We start from the raw sequence: 21467 nt of genomic DNA, 5'->3' as shown, positions 1-21467 counted from the left end.
TTTGGCCATCGACGTGAAAGCATGGCCGGGATATTCCCATGATTTTCTGTGCTTGGGATTATAGTAATGAACCCTTTTTTCGTCTCCAGTCACAATGTGATACATAAATCTCTTCCGTCTGTGCCTTGCAAACAAACCCCGTTCAAAATTCCTCGGCTTCAACTCGTACGGGACCTATATTTCCTTGTTTCTGAATCATAACCATGACTTTCAGTATTTTGAAATGGCATGTTGTATCACTTTCAATGATCCTGCCGGTTCTTGTTGTGTTTGACTTGAGTCTTAATCAAGTAATTCCTTTAATTCTGCAAAAATTTCTCTCCTCCACCGCCATGCTGGTCTTCGACGTCAAAATCCCCCCATCCCTTCCTCCCCATGGGTATTTGAGAGCATTCGATGAGCCTCTGCTTCTGATTCCCTCATATCAATGTAGAAAAATTAAACCTCCCGCAAATGACGAGAAGTTGGCCTATACGCGGATATTTTCAATCGGGAATAACTTTATGATGCAGACATAAAAATTTCATTTCATGTTTGGCTTAGCGCACTACGTCCATTTTATTTTGTTTAGCGATGAAGCGCACTTCTGATTGAATGGCTACGTCAACAAACAAAACTGCCGCATTTGGAGTGAAGCTAATCCTCAAGTGTATGTCGAAACACCGTTACATCCAGAAAAAATGACTGTTTGGTGCGCTTTATGGGCTGGTGGAATCATTGGTCCGTACTTCTTCAAATACGATGATGGCCAGAACGTTACAGTCAATGGTGATTGGTGTAAAGCCATGATTACTTACTTTTTCATTCCTGAATTGAACAACCATGATGTCCAGGAGCTGTGGTTCCAACAAGACGGCGCAACATGTCACACAGCTCGTGCCACAATCGATTTATTGAAAGACACGTTTGGCGACCGCCTAATTTCACGTTTTGGACCTGTGAATTGGCCTCCAAGATCTTGTGATTTAACACCGCTAGACTACTTTCTGTGGGGATATGTAAAGTCATTGGTCTATGCGGATAAGCCACAAACCCTTGATCATTTGGAAGACAACATTCGCCGTGTTATTGCCGATATACGGCCACAAATGTTGGAAAAAGTCATTGGACGTCCAGATTGGACTATATCCGAGCCAGCCGTGGGATCATATGCCAGGAATCATATTTGAAATGTAATGCCACAAGATCGATTCATGGCGTTCGCAGCGTGAACACGTATCGCCATTGCTCCGCTTATTTTTCAAATATTATTAGAAATATTCAAACTGACTTAGAATCTCATCCTAAATGGGTGGTACAAGACGAAACCCTGACACCCAGGATACTTCGAATACGATTATCCAAGAAAGGATGTCTAAAATGGAAATTAAATTTCAAGAGGGATTGGATAAACTACGTAAAGATTATATAGAACAGAATTCTTCCACCTTCGATCAGGGAATTCCTGCAAGCTTAGAAAAAAAACTCAAACAATTCGAGATCGAAATCAAGGAAGACATCAAAAACCTAAAAGAAGAACTTTTATCGATTCAATCCAGAATTCAAAAAAATGAACAACAAGAACAAGTTGATAAAATTCAAAACAGTAGCAACAATAAAAAGCTTTTACTGAGGGGTGTTCCCGAGAAGGATAATTCCAGCGATATGACGAAGGAATTATTGAATATTTTCAACAAGAAAATGAATCTCAACATCCAACCAACAGAATTAGTCACCTGTTATCGCCTGAGAAAAAATGATAACAAACAGAAGGATAACAAGCCGTCACCTGTGATTGTCGAGTTCGTTACCCAGTGGCGTCGTGATGAAATTTTCTTCAGTAAGAGTCGACTAAAGGGATCCAATCTGTTGATATCTGAGGTGCTACGAAGGGATGAAATACAACTATTCCAAAAGGTGCGACAGGCTTTCGGAAATAATTCCTGGACGAAGAGAGGTAAAGTCTACGCTTTGCATAATAACAAGAAAATTCATATTCAAGATGAAAATCACTTGAGTCTATTAATTAACTAACAGCGGAGTGGAATCATGTGTTTTGGGACACTGTTATTTTTCAAAACATTAGTTGAGAGAGTCGTGAAAATTTATAGTAAGTTTGCATCTGCGTTCACTATTTTTCTTATATTATTTTTGTAATAATATTTCAACTCCATACACATTAATCGCTGGAGATCTGATCACTAACATTCAAATATATTTAATGTAGGTTTTTTTTTACATTTTTTTTCTGTTCTATGTTATGAAAGCAAGTAGTTTAAAAATTGGTCATATAAATATAAGATCTCTAATTCCAAGTCTTGAAGAGTTCAAACAGTTCATTACCTCGAATAATTTCGATGTTGTAGGTGTATCGGAAACATGGCTCAATAAAACAATTAACTACGAAAACATCATAATTGACGGATATAGGGGTATCTATCAAAGTAAAAATGGTAGAGGTGGAGGCGTGGGATTATTCATCAAGGTAGGTTTTAATATCACACGCATTGAAAATGAGTATACAAATAACTCTAGTTTTGAACAAGTCTGGATTCGAATGCGTCTAAGTAAGATGGATATTGTTCTAGGATGTATTTACAAACCACCGCAATACAGTCAATCTAGCTTTTTGACAGATTTTGATGATATTTTATCCTCATTAGCACCTCTTTCTGACAATATATGCTGCGTTGGTGATTTCAATTTAAACTACCTGAATTACTCCTCTAAGGAGGTGAGAGAGTTCAACCTTCTGCTCAGTTCCATGGGCCTGGCCCAAGTTTTTACCCATCCTACTAGAGTAACATTACAAAGCGAATCCCTAATTGATCTGATCATTATGTCTGATAATATGGAAGTGGTCAAGTGTGACACCCTGGCCTCAATGTTTTCAGATCACGAATTCATTTTTTGTGAAATTCAAATACCTACTCTAAGAAAAAAAACAGAATTCAAAGAATACAGAAACTACAAGAATATTGATATACAGCAGTTCGATCAGGACTTGCGCTCCATTCCTTGGCGGAATATTCTCGACATAGACAATGCTGACGGGAAGGTTGACTTTATTAGCTCGAATATAAACGCGCTGCTTGATCTACATGCACCAATGAAAAAGATTAGATTGTCGAAGTCTAAAAGACAACCCTGGCTTGACAATGTTAGACACCTAATGAAACTGCGTGGCAAAGCCTTAAGTAAATATAGGAAAAATCGCACTGATGAGAACCGAGCCCACTATAAATCATTAAGGAACTTAGTTTCTTCGAAAATTGAACATGAAAAAAAACTGTTTCTACAAGAAAAATTTTCAACAAATAATAATCTTTGGCAAGAACTTAAATATTACTGCGGTGATTTCAAAGATGGCATCACCCAAATACCTGAAAACTTGAGAAATCCTGATGAAATCAATCGTTCCTTCATTTCATCAATCCCACAACCCGTAGTTGATCCGGAGGACACTATAAAATTCTACTCGCAAAACCGGAAAAGATCGTTAACCTCTCTCCTCAAGTTCACTACTGTATCAGAAATGGATATGCTCAAAATAATCTCTCAGTTGAAATCTAAAGCCTGTGGCATAGATGGCATCAATATACACGTACTACATCTTTGTACCCCGTTTATTCTTCCATTTTTAACTCATCTCATAAATTACTGTATTTCCAACTCAGTTTATCCAACTACATGGAAAAAGGCAATTGTAATCCCAAAACCAAAAAAAACATCTCCTAAAGAATACAGGGACCTCAGACCTATAAGCATCCTCCCATGCTTATCGAAGATTCTTGAAAAAATAATTAACGAACAACTAATTAATCATATAGAAGCTAACAATATCCTTCCTGAAACACAATCTGGTTTTAGAAAATATCACAACTGTTCTACCACTCTAGCAGATATCACGGATGACATCTTTCGTGCCACAGATAATGGTAAAGCCACATTGCTTGTTCTCTTAGACTATAGTAGAGCCTTTGATACCCTTGATCGGTCTATATTGTTGGCAGCTCTCCACTACATAGGTTTGGATGAAAGCGCGGTTGCCTTTTTCAATAGTTATTTTGATGGGAGGACTCAAAGAGTCATGATAGACGGTGTTCTATCCGAGGAACTACCTGTGACTAGAGGTGTTGCACAGGGATCAATTCTGTGAGCAACTCTTTACATAGTGTACACCTCTGAGCAAGATTGCTCTTTTAATAAATGCAAAGCTCACTATTACGCAGACGATACTCAAGTATGTATATCCTTTGACAACACTGATGTCGTTGAAGCTTGTAACACGCTAAATCTCGAACTTGAAAAGCTTATGAATTTTTCAGCTCAACATCACCTTCACATCAATGCAGAAAAATGTACGGCATTACTTTTCGGTCCTAAAAATTGTAGAGAACAAACTGAAAAATTGGTGAATATAAAAATCGGTGATAAAAGTTTGAAGGTTGAAGACGGCAAACGTAATCTAGGAGTGATTTTTGATAATAATCTAAGATTTGATGATCATGTCTCGAAATGTATTCGTCGGGCATATTACAAATTAAGGCTGCTATATTGTAATCGGCACTATATCCCAGAGAAAAAAAAAATTTTATGTGACTCCCTTGTACTGTCAACTTTTAACTTTGGTGACGTGATTTATGGGGAATGCTTAACTGCAATAGCCAGGGCGAGAATTCAGCGTGTCCAGAATTCATGTCTCAGGTTTGTATTCGGCATAAGAAAATTCGACAGAATCTCTCATAAACTCAAAGAAATAGGTTGGTTGAACATGAATTTCCACCGAAAATTACACTCAGCCTGCTTCTATCATAACATTGTGTTGAATAAAACTCCGAACTATCTTCATAGAAAAATAATATATAGAAGTCATGTTCATAATATAAATATTAGAAATAGAGGTCTTATAACACCACCTATTCATAGAACGACCTTTTTCGAAAGAAGTTTCACCTATAACATCGCAAAAGTCTATAATCCTATTCCATACACCTTCAAGACTTTGAACATAAAAGCGTTTAAAAATAAAATGTTTGAATTATACTTGAAAGAACAGAACGAGCCCTAGTTCTTCTATTTTCTTGCACATTATCTAACTGACTCCATTAGTGAACGCAGAACGCAGAACAAATCAGAATTATTTTTTTGTTTTCTTGTTTATTATTTTTTTTCTGTAAGGGTTGAGTAGAGCAGACTATGCATGAGCATAACTGGACTCCGCCTTTTTTCACAATAAATCAAATTAGCTAATAACTAAAATAAGATAAGATAAGAATTATTGTAACTTTTTTGTGAAAATAAAGACATTATTATTATTATTATTATTATCTCGCGGATAAATAAAATTCATGTCAATCGAATAATCCATTGTTGTTTTATTGCAATTTAAAGTTCTATAGCTCTAAAAAAAAACACCCTTTATTTTTATTCGTCCAGGATGGCAAAAAACAATGAAGGCACCACATGCTTTATGATCTAGTCGACATACAACTGTCAGGCCAAAGACCCTCTCTGAACTCTGAACTCTTACGCCCTTGATGAAATGACAACCTCATCGAAGCATACGTATTAATCATAAATTAAACCCAAATAGTTTTCTTGAACTATCATTATTTTCATATATTGACGAACTATCAGCTGGGATATTGCTTAAGTATATCAGCTATAACCAATTATCTCCTTCTTGTCTAATTACGATAAAGTATATCTCAGTACTAAATGCACAAGGCAAGATACACAGTTCTGCTGTTTAACAGCAATCATAATTATAATTATCGATATTATTAGGTATATAGCCAAAGTGTAGTTAGTTCGAATGCAATTAATCAATTATTCATGCATATAGAAAGAACGCCGAGGTATTGACACAGTTGGGACAATTATTTGCAGGTGTGTTGCAATCCGAAAATGATAATTAACCAATCGATTAATAGGAGGACATTGAGGAATTAATAGAAAGAATGAGGTGATGATCTTCAATGTTGCATTATAGCAATTTTCAAATTGTTTTGTTCCGTAAAGTTTATCTATTGGAGATAATAGTTGACATTGGACAAGCTTGAAAACAGTAATGATTTTCTTGAAGAGTGACCATAAATAAATTGATAAAATTTCTTGAACAGGTACATACCAAAAAAAAAGGTCGATTGATACTGAAAGTCTATTCAGTTCTCAATGAACAATCTCAATAAAACTTATTGGACTTCTGTGACCATAGAAAATAGTTGGCAAATGCACAAACTCCTACTTATTCCAACATAAATCTAATCAATACAAAATTTATTATTATTATAGTAATGAAATTTATTTTAAATCTTTTATTTTTCATTTTATTGATGTAGTAATTGTGTATAATGAAGATGTTTTATCTTCTTGATTAATTTCATAGGACATCAAATCATTCATTGTATACGTGGGTTATTATTTATGTATTGAGAATACAAAAAACAAACAAGCATGATGCAAGATGATTCGTCGTTTTGGATTTATTTCTCTCAAATTTATGGAAAACTACAGGCAAACAAATGGTTTCATACCACTCTCAATTAACGGTCTTTTGATTTTCAAGAGCAATTGCCACAGGACCAGTTTTCGTGAAGAAAGACGCCACCATTTTCTTCTTAACGCTTAAAGAACGAACAACTTTTGTTGGCTTGGCTTCACATTGAAACACTCAAACTGTCGACTGGCCTTTTATTTCTGGGACCTTATTCTCGACAAGTGATCTTTCAAAACGTATACGTACATTCAGTGTTCAGAGCACTAAAAGTACATATACGTTTTGAAAGATCACTTTTCGAGAATACGGTCCCTGGCTCGTATGCATAAATTCACGACTCGTCACCTGTAAAGATATTGTATATCGCTTTGGATGCATTTTTTTTCGTATTTCGAAATCATTTTACGGTACCAATCGACACGAGCAATTTTTTGGGCGTCATTCAACAAATCTTATGTATGCTAGTCATACTAATGCTTGAACATCTCTCAATTTTCTGATATGTCACATGACGATTTTCTCCAATTAGTTTTCGCACAGCATCAATATTTTCCGGCACAACGACGTATTTTGGACGACCTTCTTTAACTTCGTTCGTGAGCGAACTACGTCCAAGTTTGAATTCAGTGTACAAGCGATATACAGTGGCTTTAAATGGTGCTTCATCGCCAAAAGTTGAATTCAGTTGAAAGATGCATATTTCTTAAGTTATACCACGTCGAAAGTCATAATTTTCATAGCAACAAAATTCTCACGAGTTAAATCCATATTTTATATTTATCGATGAGAAAATCGTTATGTAACGGTTTTTTTTTCGAGGTATATAACATTAAGTTGGCATTACTGTTCAAGATGGCGACCGATTTTACAGCTGTCAAGTGATTTATTCTGAGTTTGGTTTGGCAATTTATCATGAATAGACTCACGCCTGAACAACGCTTGCAAATATTGCAATTCTATTTCGAAAATAATGGTTCTGTGCGGAATACGTATCGCGCACTACGTCCATTTTATTTTGTTTAGCGATGAAGCGCACTTCTGGTTGAATGGCTACGTCAACAAACAAAACTGCCGCATTTGGAGTGGAGCTAATCCTCAAGTGTATGTCGAAACACCGTTACATCCAGAAAAACTGACTGTTTGGTGCGTTTTATGGGCTGGTGGAATCATTGGTCCGTACTTCTTCAAAAACGATGATGGCCAGAACGTTACAGTCAATGGTGATCGGTATAGAGCCATGATTACTAACTTTTTCATTCCTGAATTGAACAACCATGACGTCCAGCTCGTGCCACAATAGATTTATTGAAAGACACGTTTGGTGACCGTCTGATTTCACGTTTTGGACCTGTGAATTGGCCTCCAAGATCTTGTGATTTAACACCGCTAGACTAATTTCTGTGGGGCTATGTAAAGTCATTGGTCTATGCGGATAAGCCACAAACCCTTGACCGCCGTGGCGGTCATATGCCAGAAATCATATTTAAAATGTAGTGCCACAAGATTATCTTGCGGATAAATGAAATTCATGTCAATCGAATAATCCATCGTTGTTTTATTGCAATTTAAAGTTCTATAGCTCTAAAAAAAACACCCTTCATAAAATTCGTCCGAACTGATTTGTAATCGACAAACGTCTTTTCTTCAAAGTTTTGATGATAAGTACTTACAAATTAAATACCTACATCAGCAGTTTCATTGGATTTCATTGATCAATATTGGATCTCTTCAGAAAAGAAATTGACTCCGATGAAAATGTTTTGAATATCTATAGAGGGAGTTGGGTTGACGTTTTCTGAAATGCTAAATGTAAAATGTAGATTTCCTTACTCGGGCAACCGGCGCATACTCCATTTTGCAACTGTGTCGAAATTTTCATCTAAAGGACCTGACATTTATTGCATTAAATATTGAATGGAAGTAATTGAAAAAATATATTTTCACTTTGAATTCTTTAATATTATATCAGAAACACGAACAGCCTTAATTTGTTCTCTCAATTCTGAAACTACTAAAGTTTTAGTAATGGCACTCTAATGCACAAAATATTTACAAGCTTTTGGAAAACGTTTTGATAACAATATCGTCAAGCTATTGAAATTTACGTTCATCGTTAGATATTCAAAAACTTGCCTATGACGTATAATTTATCAGCTTTGGTTTTGTGTATTGTATCATATGCCTAAAACTTATGACGTATTCATAGAATTACGCTAATTTTGGGTGATTTCAATGTGAAATCCTATAATCCTAATTATCTAAATTTGAGTAAATCAAAATTTTTAATGATTCTTATAGAAGATTCAACTAAAACTGGAGAGATATTTTAGAAGTTAAGACGGTTACATAGATTTGTGGACATGACTCGACCGACAGGTAGGCTGACACTGAACTAAAGTTGATCAGAAATGCATTTTGCGAACAGAAATTTTGTAAAGAAATCTCGGAAATTTTGTAATCACTAACCAAAAATTGTGTTGATCCCAAAATATCCCTCTGTCATTGGTAATTTCGAGAACAATACCCGAAAAAAGGATTATTACCCATATGATCAGAATCATAATTATGCCAAATGAATACTTAAAGTGTGATTTGTAGTTTCGTCACCTTTAAATAAACGCTTTTTATAGATATTGGCACACGTTTCTCATTACCTGGACGCTGAATAGTCCTTATGAGCAAATGATATATCATTAACAAAACCAATGTCAACTCGAGCGACAAAAATGTTCGAGAGCTGAATCACGAGATTAAAATCTGTGGTGAATGTAAACATTGATTCTTGATATTGTAATTTGTAATTACTACCGACAGACCTACAATTTGACTTGAAGTTGAGGTGATGTTCACAGATTTTTTTTTGCATTTGATGTTGTTTCGACAATAATGTTGTCATCTTCAGGAAAAAAAAGGTCATCAACTTACCTCACTAACTTATTGCAATCCTTTAGAATTTTTTCTTTATTAGTATGACCATTTTATGAAGAAAGTATAGTAGGCGAATAGTATGGGGATTTTATTATACTGCGTGCATTCTCATTTTAATGCATAACCTATTGATTGAATATAGGGCCACCACCAGACATTTTGGCGTCCCGGCGAAATAAAATTTCGGCGCTCTGCTTTGCCTAATTTATTTGAAATTTCTTTGAAGGAATCTCTGTTATTCCTCCCAGGCATCTTTTCAATTTCATTAGAAATTGTATTCTTCAACTCAAAATTATCTTGTCAAATTTATCGAAGTACGACACTCTATAAGTATAGTAAAAAGACGACGTAGTTCTTGAAGGTGCATTTTAGTACCTACTTATTTGTATTTTCATAACTGTGGTTGAACAGCTTATTCGATTTAAAAAAAAAATGGCCCTTGGACTGCGCCCCTAAAATTTGCCGCCCCGGAAAAATGTCCGTTTTGCCGGTCCTGGTGATTGGATAGATTTGATACTGAAGTTACTCGATAATACGTTGAAGTTAACCTCAATGAGTGCCTATAGATGGCACAAATATTGTACGCAATACAAAGGGTGAGATTTGTTGTTCATACACTGGTATATCTCAATTTTTTTGAGAATTGAATGACGAATATCATCATATATATCATCACATATATCATATATATCATCATATATATCATCCTAATTCCTGATTGTCAACACGGCTTCCTCCCGGGGCACTCGGTCATCACAAACCTCCTACAATGTGTCAACTCCTGGTCGATGTCCCTTGATAAGGGCGACCCGTTTGATGTCATTTACCTTGACTTCTCTCGAGCCTTCGACCGTGTGCCACATAGACGTCTCTTGTCCAAACTCGATCATATCGGAATTCGTGGCCGCCTCCTCTCGTGGATCGAGGCTTTTCTTTCGAATCGCGTCTTCCAGGTTCGTGTAGGCGATTCTGTCTCTTCACCGAGAGCTGTCATGAGTGGAGTACCACAGGGCTCAGTGTTGGGTCCAGTTCTTTTTCTACTCTACGTTTCTGACCTGCCACATTATGTCATCTCCCACTTCTCACAGTTCGCCGATGACACCAAGATGTTTGGTCCCTCCAGTAGCGCCTCCACTATTCAAGATGACCTCGACTCCATTTCGCGGTGGTGTGAGGAATGGCAACTGCCGCTCAACAGTGGGAAGTGCGTCGTCCTCCACATGGGTCCTCATAGTCCACGCCAGAGGTACTATCTCAATGGAGTTGTCATCCCTGTTTCCAGCAGCCATTGTGATTTGGGTGTTATAGTGACAGATAACCTGAGTTGGTCCGATCACATCCTCCATGCTGTCAACAAAGCCAAAAGATCCTTATTCCTGATTCAAAAAGCATTTGGCAGGTGTGATCCCCTTACGTGCGCTGCTGTATACCAAACTTACGTACGGCCTATTTTAGAGTTCGCCGGGCCTGTTTGGAGTCCGACGTTGTGCCGCGATTTGTCATTGCTGGAGGGTCTCCAGCGTCGTGCAACGCGCCTCCCTTACGGAATCTCGCGCCCGTCATACAGTGAAAGACTCTCCATAATGAACCTACCAACTTTCATGGATCGGAGGACTCGTGGTGACCTCATCACTACTTTTCGAGCTCTGAATGATCTGTTTGGTGTCAGTTTGAGCAACCTATTCACGTTGAACAGGGATAGCCGTCTGAGAGGCCATGCTTTCAAGCTACGAAAAGAAAACTTTAAAACTGTGCAAAGGCAAAACTTTTTGACAAACCGGATATTCGGTGTTTGGAACGCGTTACCTCCTGCTGTGGTGGAGTCAGTGTCAGTGAACTCGTTCAAAAACAATTATGACAGTTGGCATTCAAGTGAAAGGAACCTTTTTGTGTAATTTTTTTTTTTCTCTCCAGATCATCTGTATATTTCGCTCTTCAAGCACTTTTACCTTGTTCTCTTCTTTAAAAAAAAAAAAATATTTTTCTGTGAGTTTATAGGCATTGCCTAAACTTTAATCTTTGTTTAATAATAATAATAATAATAATATTTTGCTTTTAAAACCATTTATTATTTCTGGAAATAAGAGAATCATATAACAACCGATTCTCAATTTCCTACACATTTTGAAAATTTTATCATGACAATCATACGAGTATTTTGTAAATTGTTTTGGGAAATAGATTTGATGAAAATTCTATATGAGGACAAGAACTATATTTCGAGAAAAAAAGGCAAAGATTTCTGGGAATAATGATCAAAAATCCATTTGCTCGCCAATCAACAAGAATGGACTTTGTAAAGCTGAATATTCATTCCGAAGACGCAATATTCGAACCAACCAACAAAAATTAGTTGGTTTGGTGAATTTGTTTTCAAAAATTTAGTGTGGAAGTGTTAGAAACTCCACACTTTTTTATATAACGTTTTTAAGGAAAGAAAAAATGTATTTTAAGTGTAATTATTTTTTATGGATTCAAATTTTGATCAATAATGATTTAGGATAAGTGGAATATATATAATAAACAATAAACGTACTCAACTGAATTCTAATCAATAAATGATAAAATATATGAATTGAAGTCAGGTTTCAGATCCTTCTGCTGAGTTTTGACTACATATAACGCTCGAACATTTCGTTTTTTTTTCTTTGATATAATTAAATCGAACAACCGGATGATACGAATGAACAATTATTTTAAATTCGAATAGATCTTACAGATATTCAAGATGCAAAGATGTTTAAGATTAGTAAATTTGATTAAATAAAGAAATCCAGATTTCCCAGAAAAAGTAGATAATGCCGCCCTCCATTATTTGCCGCCCCTCTAAGGTCTTTTTGTTTAAGATTATAGAGTAAAACAATCGGATGATGAGGATGAACCATTATTTAATTCGAATGCACCCATGCCCAACACTAGTTAATTTGATATAAAAATGAAGAATATTATAAAATAATGGAATGTGGTATGAAATAATAAAACTTCATATAATTCTTAAGAAGGATCAGTTTGAAGTGATCAAATGGAATCGTTTTCTTATATTTTGCATTCCATTCTGAGGAATCAATATTCTGATTAGGGAATTGAAAAGAAAATAATCCAGAACCCCAAGTGGCAATGAAATTCGGCATCGTTAAGCGAACGCCGACAAGCCTGATGAGTGCATGTGCTTTTTTCAGCGTCAATAACTTGTAAACAGCATTACTTTCTGTTGTTGCTGACTGAATTAAATCTAGTTTTTTACTTTGAACACACATGTGATTTTGTTGATCAAGCTTGAAATGCCGCCCTTTAATTTTGCCGCCCTAGGCGGCCTACCCTGCCTACCCCCTAGCGATGGTCCTGGATCCTAGCCTAAAACTAAGTATTTCAAAATATTCATCAATGAATATGTCGATGTATTCATAATTGATGAATTATACAAAGTTATTTCCTTCTAAATCTACGGAAAAGCCATCGACAACATGTTATTAATTCGTGAATAAGCAGAATATGCGTTCATTTATCCATTCACCCGAATCATTTCAACCGTTATTCACGGTCATTAGTAGCTGGTTAACTTCGCTTATGCAAATGCACAATGAACTTGACTCTTTTAGGTGCAATTAGTCATAAAAATACTACTCCACCGCAGGTGAAAGTATGTTTCAATGTTAATTGATGCATCGTAACAAGATGGAATTATTTTATGATAATTCAATTCAGAGACTACACCAATTATGCACAATAGTATATTGTTTATACAAAAATTACTCCTTCCAAATATTTCGGTTCATTATTAACGGGTGTTTTTTTTCGAGGTATATAACTTTAAGTTAGCATTTCTGTTCAAGATGGCGACCGATTTAACAGCTGTCAAGTGATTTATTCTCAGTTTGTTTCGGCAATTCATCACGAATAGACTCACGCCTGAACAATGCTTGCAAATGATGTAATTTTATTTCGAAAATAATGGTTCTGTGCGGAAAATGTATCGCGCACTATGTCCATTTTATTTTTATTAGCGATGAAGCCAATTCTGGTTGAATGGCTACGTCAACAAACAAAACTGCCGCATTTGGAGTGAAGCTAATCCTCAAGTGTATGTCGAAACACCGTTACATCCAGAAAAACTGACTGTTTGGTGCGCTTTATGGGCTGGTGGAATCATTGGTCCGTACTTCTTCAAAAACGATGATGGCCAGAACGTTACAGTCAATGGTGATCGGTATAGAGCCATTATTACTAACTTTTTCATTCCTGAATTGAACAACCATGATGTCCAGGAGCTGTGGTTCCAACAAGACGGCGCAACATGTCACACAGCTCGTGTCACAATCGATTTATTGAAAGACACGTTTGGTGACCGCCTAATTTCACATTTTGGACCTGTGAATTGGCCTCCAAGATCTTCTGATTTAACACCGCTCGACTACTCTCTGTGGGGCTATGTAAAGTCATTGGTCTATGCGGCTAAGCCACAAACCTTTGACCATTTGGAAGACAACATTCGCACTGTTATTGCCAATATACGGCCACAAATGTTGGAAAAAGTCATCGAAAATTGGACGTCCAGATTGGACTACATCCGAGCCAGCCGTGGCGGTCATATGTAATGCCACAAGATTATCTTGCGGATAAATGAAATTCATGTCAATCGAATAATCCATCGTTGTTTTATTGCAATTTAAAGTTCTATGGCTTTAAAAAAACACCCTTTAGCATAATGAATCTAAGGAAATGTAATTTGATAAAACACAGGGTTTCCCAATAAAAGGTTTAATTTTGAAGATTTTGAATAGCCCGCTATTTGCCAAGCTGTCACTTTTGAATCTGTCATTTTTTAATATTCGAAAAGCCAAGGGAGTAGAAATAGGGGGTACTGGAAGTAATTACAAAATTTCAATACATTCTGCAGTTGTCAAAAATCTGAACTGAGTTATTCGCATCGAAAAATTGTCTGTGCTGTATTATACAATTTAATGTGTTTTATTCTAATCGCAATTTATTTGTGAATACATCAGTTCAGAATTGACTATACAGGATGTTTTTAAATTGGAGGTACAAACGAAAATGACAGATTCCTCGGATCATTTCAAGAAATGAAGTCCTATAACTTGGGTCCGCAAACGATTGGTTTCCGAGATACAGATGTTGAAGGTCAAGTTTTTTTCTCATAGCACCTTCCTTTCATAAGATATGCAACTTAAATTTGGCATAGATATTTCAATATAAAGTTTTCATTATGTGATATGCTAATTTTGAAAAAAGTAGGACTACAAGAAACACACTGCATCTCGATAACAAAGCGTTTGCGGGCCCATGTATAGGACATTCTATTCTTAAAATTATTTCAGCAATTTCTCATTTTTCGTTTTACCTCCAATTTAGGAACATTATGTATAAGGTAAGAAAAATCGAAAGTGTAATCAAAAAAATTTTATAATTTCGAACAATTTTTGGTTCAAACTTCGTTATCAAACCTTTCTTTCTTACATTACAGATATGAGTAAACGTTGTTGAAAAAAAATGTTTTTTTTACTAAACTTTTCCAAAAATCGATTACGAAAATGTCCCATTCATTGTTTTCTGGCTCCAAGGGATTCTGAAATCCTCTCACTGGACAACGACTTTGGGACACCGGATACAAAATAGCAAAAGAGTTTTCGAGCACCAATTGGGATACTTCTTTAAATGCAGTTGACGAAACAGCTGTTGTGTAAAATAAATTTTGAGGAAATGAAATCATTAAAACTACTATGATCAACTAGAAAGGTTGTTCAAGATCTACTCGGTTAAGATTGTGGTATCCACACTATATTTGATATATGATTGTTACCTAACAATCATTTACTGATGAATTGCCAAAATATTATCATTTATGCAGACCAAATAGCAATTGGTTTTATATTTCATTCAAATGAATATAGCTTATTATTATAATGACAAAAACATTCAAAAATTTTCAGTACAATGCAATTTTGATTATTTTATGTGCTTGTGCTATGTATTATTCGTTAAAAAATAGCAATGCTGTGCTAGTAGATGGATACTGAAACTCTGGCCAAGATGTGTGACCTCAGATTTGGAGTGTTAAAAAACGATTTGAAGCTCCCTGCCAAATTTCAAGCCGATCACATCATCCATAAAAAATCGGAGGCGGAAAAGAAATTTCCAAGACTTCCGTGGTTGATATTGATGTTTATAAAGAATAACCTGTTCAAGGTTATATAGCTTCAGAACAATAGAATATCGAAAAAAACTATTATTTCATTGACAACAATCAATTTTCAGAAATTTTGCGCTCAAATACTGGTGATGATTGAAGTTGTTCGATACTTTCTTTTAGTTTGTTCATTCATCCATTTGTACCTGAAATACACATGTATCTATGCAATATTGTGCAAAACGATGAACTCTTTGCCCAAGAAAAAGCACAGAACAAAGTTTATTTGCGAAATATAATTACCCCAATCATATCTACACCAATAGATACAGTTTTCATTTATTGAGGATCTTTTTTGTTCTTTTTAAAGAGATGAATAAAATCGATGCAGCGATACAATCTTCATAAATCATGTCAATTATTGAATTTCTGTACCTACCAAGTAACATCTACATTACAATTATGTTGGTTTCAGATCCCAAATCAAAAATAATAATAGGAACCCTTCTCACAATTTGGGGGGTGAGTACTTTAATTTGGACACCATTCGATATATCCTTGAAAGAAAGACTGAGGATGAGACCAGGTAAGATCTAGAAACCATTTTTTACTTTTCATCATTTTATCGAAATTTTCAAGGACTTCCAGCGTTTGATTGGTGGCAATCACCACCTGATGAAGTACTTCTCAAGGTTTACATATTCAACATTACAAATGTGGACAGATTTTTGAGTGGAGAAGACGCAAAGTTGAATTTACAAGAAATTGGTCCTATTGTATACAGGTGAGATTTATTAGAGTGGAAAGGAGAAAAATTATCATTAAGGGAATTGATGGAAATTTTGAAAAGTTACAGACTACCCCACAGAGAAATTGTGGTTTTTCCTCATTCAAAGTTTTTCTGAGTTGTCCAAGTTCATGATGTTCTGATAAACAACCTGTACATTTTTGGACCAAACCGCAAACAGTTTGATAATACTTCGTATTTGAAAAATTGACAAAAAAAAAGGTTTTTTCAAAAAAAAAAAATATTTTTCTGAAGAAATATTGAAAAAATTCTGAGTCCTCGTCACCACTATTTTTTCATAAGAATCCCATTAACTTTTGAACCGTTGAGGTTTTACCCAAGGTATGGCATATTGCTGACATTCTCATCAAAAAAGGTGTCTTATGATACTATAATATACTAGGTGTGCCATTTGAAATAAGGAAGTAGCAGTATGTTTCCGGTATAAACGGAAGTTGAAGAGATCTGAAAATATTTTAGAGAGAAAGATCATTGTCTCAAATCCGAACATGCAAATTTTCAGCACAAATTATGATTAGTTTTCCATGAACATCTAATATAGGCCATCGCGGTGAATCATTTTGTGTAATGATGCAATGATATACTAGTGCCATTTGAAATAAGGAAGTATTTGCCTGTTTCCGGTATAACCGGAAGTTGTAGATATCTGAAAATACTTTAGGAAGAAAGATCATTGTCACAAATCCCAACATGCAAATTTTCAGCACATAATAATGATTAGTTCTCCATTAACGTCTAATAGGCCATTACAGTGTATCACCCTGTATATATTTGAAATTGTCTGCGATTGGTAATATGCCCTTACCATTCTCGATACTTAATATACTATTAAATCCAATTTTTCAAAATGAACTCATATACACTGTGTCCGTAAAATATGAAACAAATTCATTTTTAGCTAAACATACCATTTTAAGAAATAATCCTGACACACGTCGATTTGTTATTGTAATTTACCATATTTTAAAATAATAATCTAATATACAGGGTGAATTACTTTCGAGTAATGACGTCACCGTAATTTTTTTCGAATGGAACACCCCCATTTTGTCTCAATTTTCCGATTACTCTAGCTGAGCTGATTTTTTTTTTTTATACGCATCTCTTGGGATGATTCCAAAAATGTATGATATGTTGATTCCAATTGGTACAGGGTGGACTAAAAATACAATTATTTTGTGTGTGCTAATAAAATAATGCGTTACATTCTTTATAAGTTAAATTAACAATATTATAAAAAATACTTATTGTTTAACGGCAATTGGTTTGAATGTAATACCCTGTAGTTTGTTACATTTTTAGATTAATAAAAATGAGCTGTTTCCAAAAATGTTTGGTACTTGTGGTCTAGCAGACAGAATATGAAATAAATTATTTCTTATCAATTTCAAAAAAACAACGATTTTTTTGTGAAATTTCATCATTTGTTTAGTAATTTATTGGTGTTCAATGACAGTTTAGTTCTACAATAATTTTGGTATTCGTGAATGTTTTAATTATTGCTTAGATTTAATTTATTATTTTTGTCCACCCTGTATCAATTGGAATCAACATGTGATACATTTTTGGTATAAAAAAAATGAAAGTGACGTCATTACTCGAAAGTAATTCACCCTGTATATTAGATTATTATTTCAAAGTACGGTAAATTACAATAAAAAATCGACGTGTTTCAGGATTATTTATTAAAATGGTCTGTTTAGCTAAAAATGAATTTGTTCCATACTTTACGGACACAGTGTATGAAGTGATTCTAAGATCAAAGCTATGCGACGCATCTAGTCATGATTCATATGCCAATTCAATCATCTTTCCTATTGATACTCAATAATCAAAACAATAATCGATTGTTCTTAGAGAGAAGCTGCTACATACTAATGTTACGTTCAATGATAATGGAACTTTGACCTACGTAGCAACAAGAAAAGCAATCTATCTACCGGAAGAAAACAACATAGACTTGAATCAGACTATAACAGTGGCTAATTTGCCTGTTCTGGTAAGTCTTCTCTGCATAATCATGCTCTGCTTTCTACTACAAATTACTTCGACTTTTGTTGATGAGGAATATCTATTTAGTTTGAAAAAAATACCAGAAAAACTATTAAACTATTTAAATTTTATGAAAGAATATGCTTACCTTGTATACCCATCTGATGAATCGTATTTATAATGAATTGAGATTAATACGTTTCAGCTTTTTCAGATGGGTTTTTCCGAAACAACTCAATAAAATTCGATGCACAAAGTAGAAGTTTCGAAAGAAGGTTATAATGCAATTTATGTAACTTCTCATCATTCAATACAAAAAACTTTATTATTTTACTTTTTGGGATTTAACAATATCTCCACCAGTCGGTGGTTTTCTTCATCGTCAAAAGTCTTGGCCCGCCCTATCAACTCTCAACTTGTTGAATGTAACATGACAATTTTGTGTGTAGAATCTTCACTATCTTATTACTTAATTGAAAACAATAAACCAAACAATATTTCTTGTTCGGGAGAATACAGGTGTATTTGAAGTTAATCAGTTTTCAGTGAGAGTTGTAATATTGAGAATATTCCGTGAAAAATACCGGGACATCCAATTTCTCAGTTTGACAGGGCAAACATAGTAGCCCAACATCAAGAAGCTTTATCGAACAACCAGATTGCGCAACGTTAGATTAGTCCACGGACTTCAGTAAGGCTTATGGTGGCCTTTTTCCTAGAAACCGGCAGCGTTACCCGAAGACCAGTGCCTGGTCGACCCAGAGTACCATCTGCAAAGAAAGACAAATTTTACTCGAAGGAATCGAACGGTTTCTGTAACAGCCCTTCGAAGTAATTTTTTGAGGACCTATAGATGGGTAGTCTCAACTAGTGACATAAGGAGCATTCCTCAAATTCAAATGCAAGAAAATCTTAAAGAGTGCCTCGGCTATCACCTGGACAAAGAACTACCAAACGGCAATGGACATATAACACCACCAAGACTGGCATTTAAAACAATGGCGGAACGTACTTTTTTCGGGCGAGTCACGATTCGATTCACAAAGTGATAATCGACGGCAAAGGGTTTGGGGTGGTCCAGGCAGACCAAAGCGACTCAATTTCGCCCGGAAAGTTGTGTCCTTTCAAGGCTGATCAATTATGTACTAATGTGTAGAGGAGTCATCAAAAATCTCAATCATCGAAAGAGAAGCTTGAATCTGAGTTCACGTTAGTTAGCCATTTCCTGAACCATTCTCCCTGACAGCTTACTTCGTCATGAAGGTATTTGGTTGCCAATCGGGTAGAAGTTTTTGATTGGGCTATGATAGCAGTATCATCCGCGTATATGGCTAAATAAATTTGATCAGACTTGGGAATGTCGGCCGTATATGGTGAATATGGAAGAGGAGAGAACACACTACCTATGGAGACTCTAGCTCCTGGATCTCTATGGATATTTCTGCTGGTAGAGCGATTTTGAAGAGAAAAACGGATGAGTTGACATATGACACATGAGGGGCACATTCGCTTCATGAAGTTTGAAGACGTAACCCTCGTACGATACAGCCTCGAAAGCCTTGAAAATATCGAGATAAATTGCACCAGGTGTAACATACTGCAGTATATGATAATTGATAAATACCTTCCTGATGATTATTGAGCCATATGTTCAAAAACATCTGAAAAAGCTACATTATAACAAAACGTATTATAGTTGATTATATCAATGAACGGAGAGCAACCGAAAATAAATAAGAATATAGGATTTGCAGAAATCCACGTAAACCATAGAAAAACGAGCTGTCATCAATGGCAGGTAACGACAGACGACTTTTGGATGTCATCGATTTTTGGTTATGCGTAAAATGTCTAAAAACCTGGTGTATGGACTGATTAGCTTTTGTTTTGCCAATTTTGATAATATTATTTTAAGCTTATTTCTTCGAAATAAAACTAATGTTTTCAATTTGATCGAATGTCATTCCATTCAAAATTTGACGAGTGCATTCACCATGTTTTTAGACATCTTAGTTATGCGATTCTGATTAGCTCCAAATAAAACGTAACTGATCTATCGATATTCACCTTCGATGACAGCATGTTTCCGGTTGTTAGCCATTTATATAGATTTCTTCTAATTCGATTTCTTTATAAAACATGTTATGTATCAATTCATAATACTCGTAAATAGAAATCAACATTATTTAATTAGAAATTATATAAATGCTTCCAAGTATAGGCAAATCAAGATAAATTGGTTATTCAATGCCTAAATGGCAATTCTTTATCATAAATAATGTGTTGACTTTTCAGGGGATGGCTTCTTACTTCTGGGATTCTCCCTTCTTCGAAAAGTTTGGTTTCAACATGTTGGTATCTAGTTCAAACGCGAACGTTACAACTCAGATGACTATCTACAATTATTTGTGGAATTACACAGAACCGATAGTGGAAATGGGGAAAAACATAGCGCCAAAACTCGTACCGGTCAACAATCTAGGAGTTTTAGCAAGAGTAAGTGGCTTGAATTATTTAGGCATTTTGTATCCATTTCTCCAACAAAAATTGAACAATTACAAGTTCTTGTAGTTTAGATTTCATTCTACAGAGTGGTCCAACGAAAAGTTAACACCCCAATTTTCCGGCTTTAAAATAAAAATGTGGAAAATCGCTCGGACCTATGAATTTCTGATTCGAGAGGAACAACGTTTCCGCTCTAGGCATCCCCGTAACTGCAACCCCCAACGGGTTGAGTAAAACCCCTTGATTTTGAATAGGCACGAGGAGTGTTGCGAAACCTCATTTCGAGTATCCTATGGAGTACTATCTCATTCTGAAATTTCGCTTCAAAATTTCCATCGATAACAAAATGACAAGTAAAATAGGAGAAAAGCACTTACTTTTGTGATTAGTTTATGGAAATGGGCACCATTCACTTCCATGCAGTGATGTGAGTATTGCTGAAAACGTTACTCAAGATTTCTGGTAAAATTTGACGGCATTCATTAATAATCCGAGTTCTGGAATCATCCAGTGATTCAAGCTGGGCAGAGTGAAACTTGGATTTCAGGTGACTCCATAAAAAAAGTCAAGAAGAGCCAGATCAGATGATCTGGCCTCTTGTTCTAATC

General features: G+C 35.4%; 1 protein-coding gene across 2 annotated transcripts in view; it reads left to right on the top strand.

The window, feature by feature from the left end:
- LOC123676922 (scavenger receptor class B member 1-like) overlaps positions 1–21467 on the top strand; it is a 52260-nt gene that overhangs the window by 18624 nt on the left and 12169 nt on the right. For both annotated transcript variants that reach the window (XM_045613249.1, XM_045613248.1), the window contains exons 3-6: positions 16030–16140; positions 16194–16338; positions 18220–18361; positions 20650–20850. In XM_045613249.1, coding sequence (XP_045469205.1) covers positions 16030–16140; positions 16194–16338; positions 18220–18361; positions 20650–20850 — 599 coding nt within the window. The remainder of the gene's footprint in view (positions 1–16029; positions 16141–16193; positions 16339–18219; positions 18362–20649; positions 20851–21467) is intronic.

The sequence above is a fragment of the Harmonia axyridis genome, chromosome 3 (genome assembly GCF_914767665.1).
Source record: "Harmonia axyridis chromosome 3, icHarAxyr1.1, whole genome shotgun sequence".
NCBI classification, from domain to species: Eukaryota; Metazoa; Arthropoda; class Insecta; order Coleoptera; family Coccinellidae; genus Harmonia; species Harmonia axyridis.
Note: the sequence above shows the minus strand (reverse complement) of the source record. Positions and strands in the feature narration are given on the sequence as shown.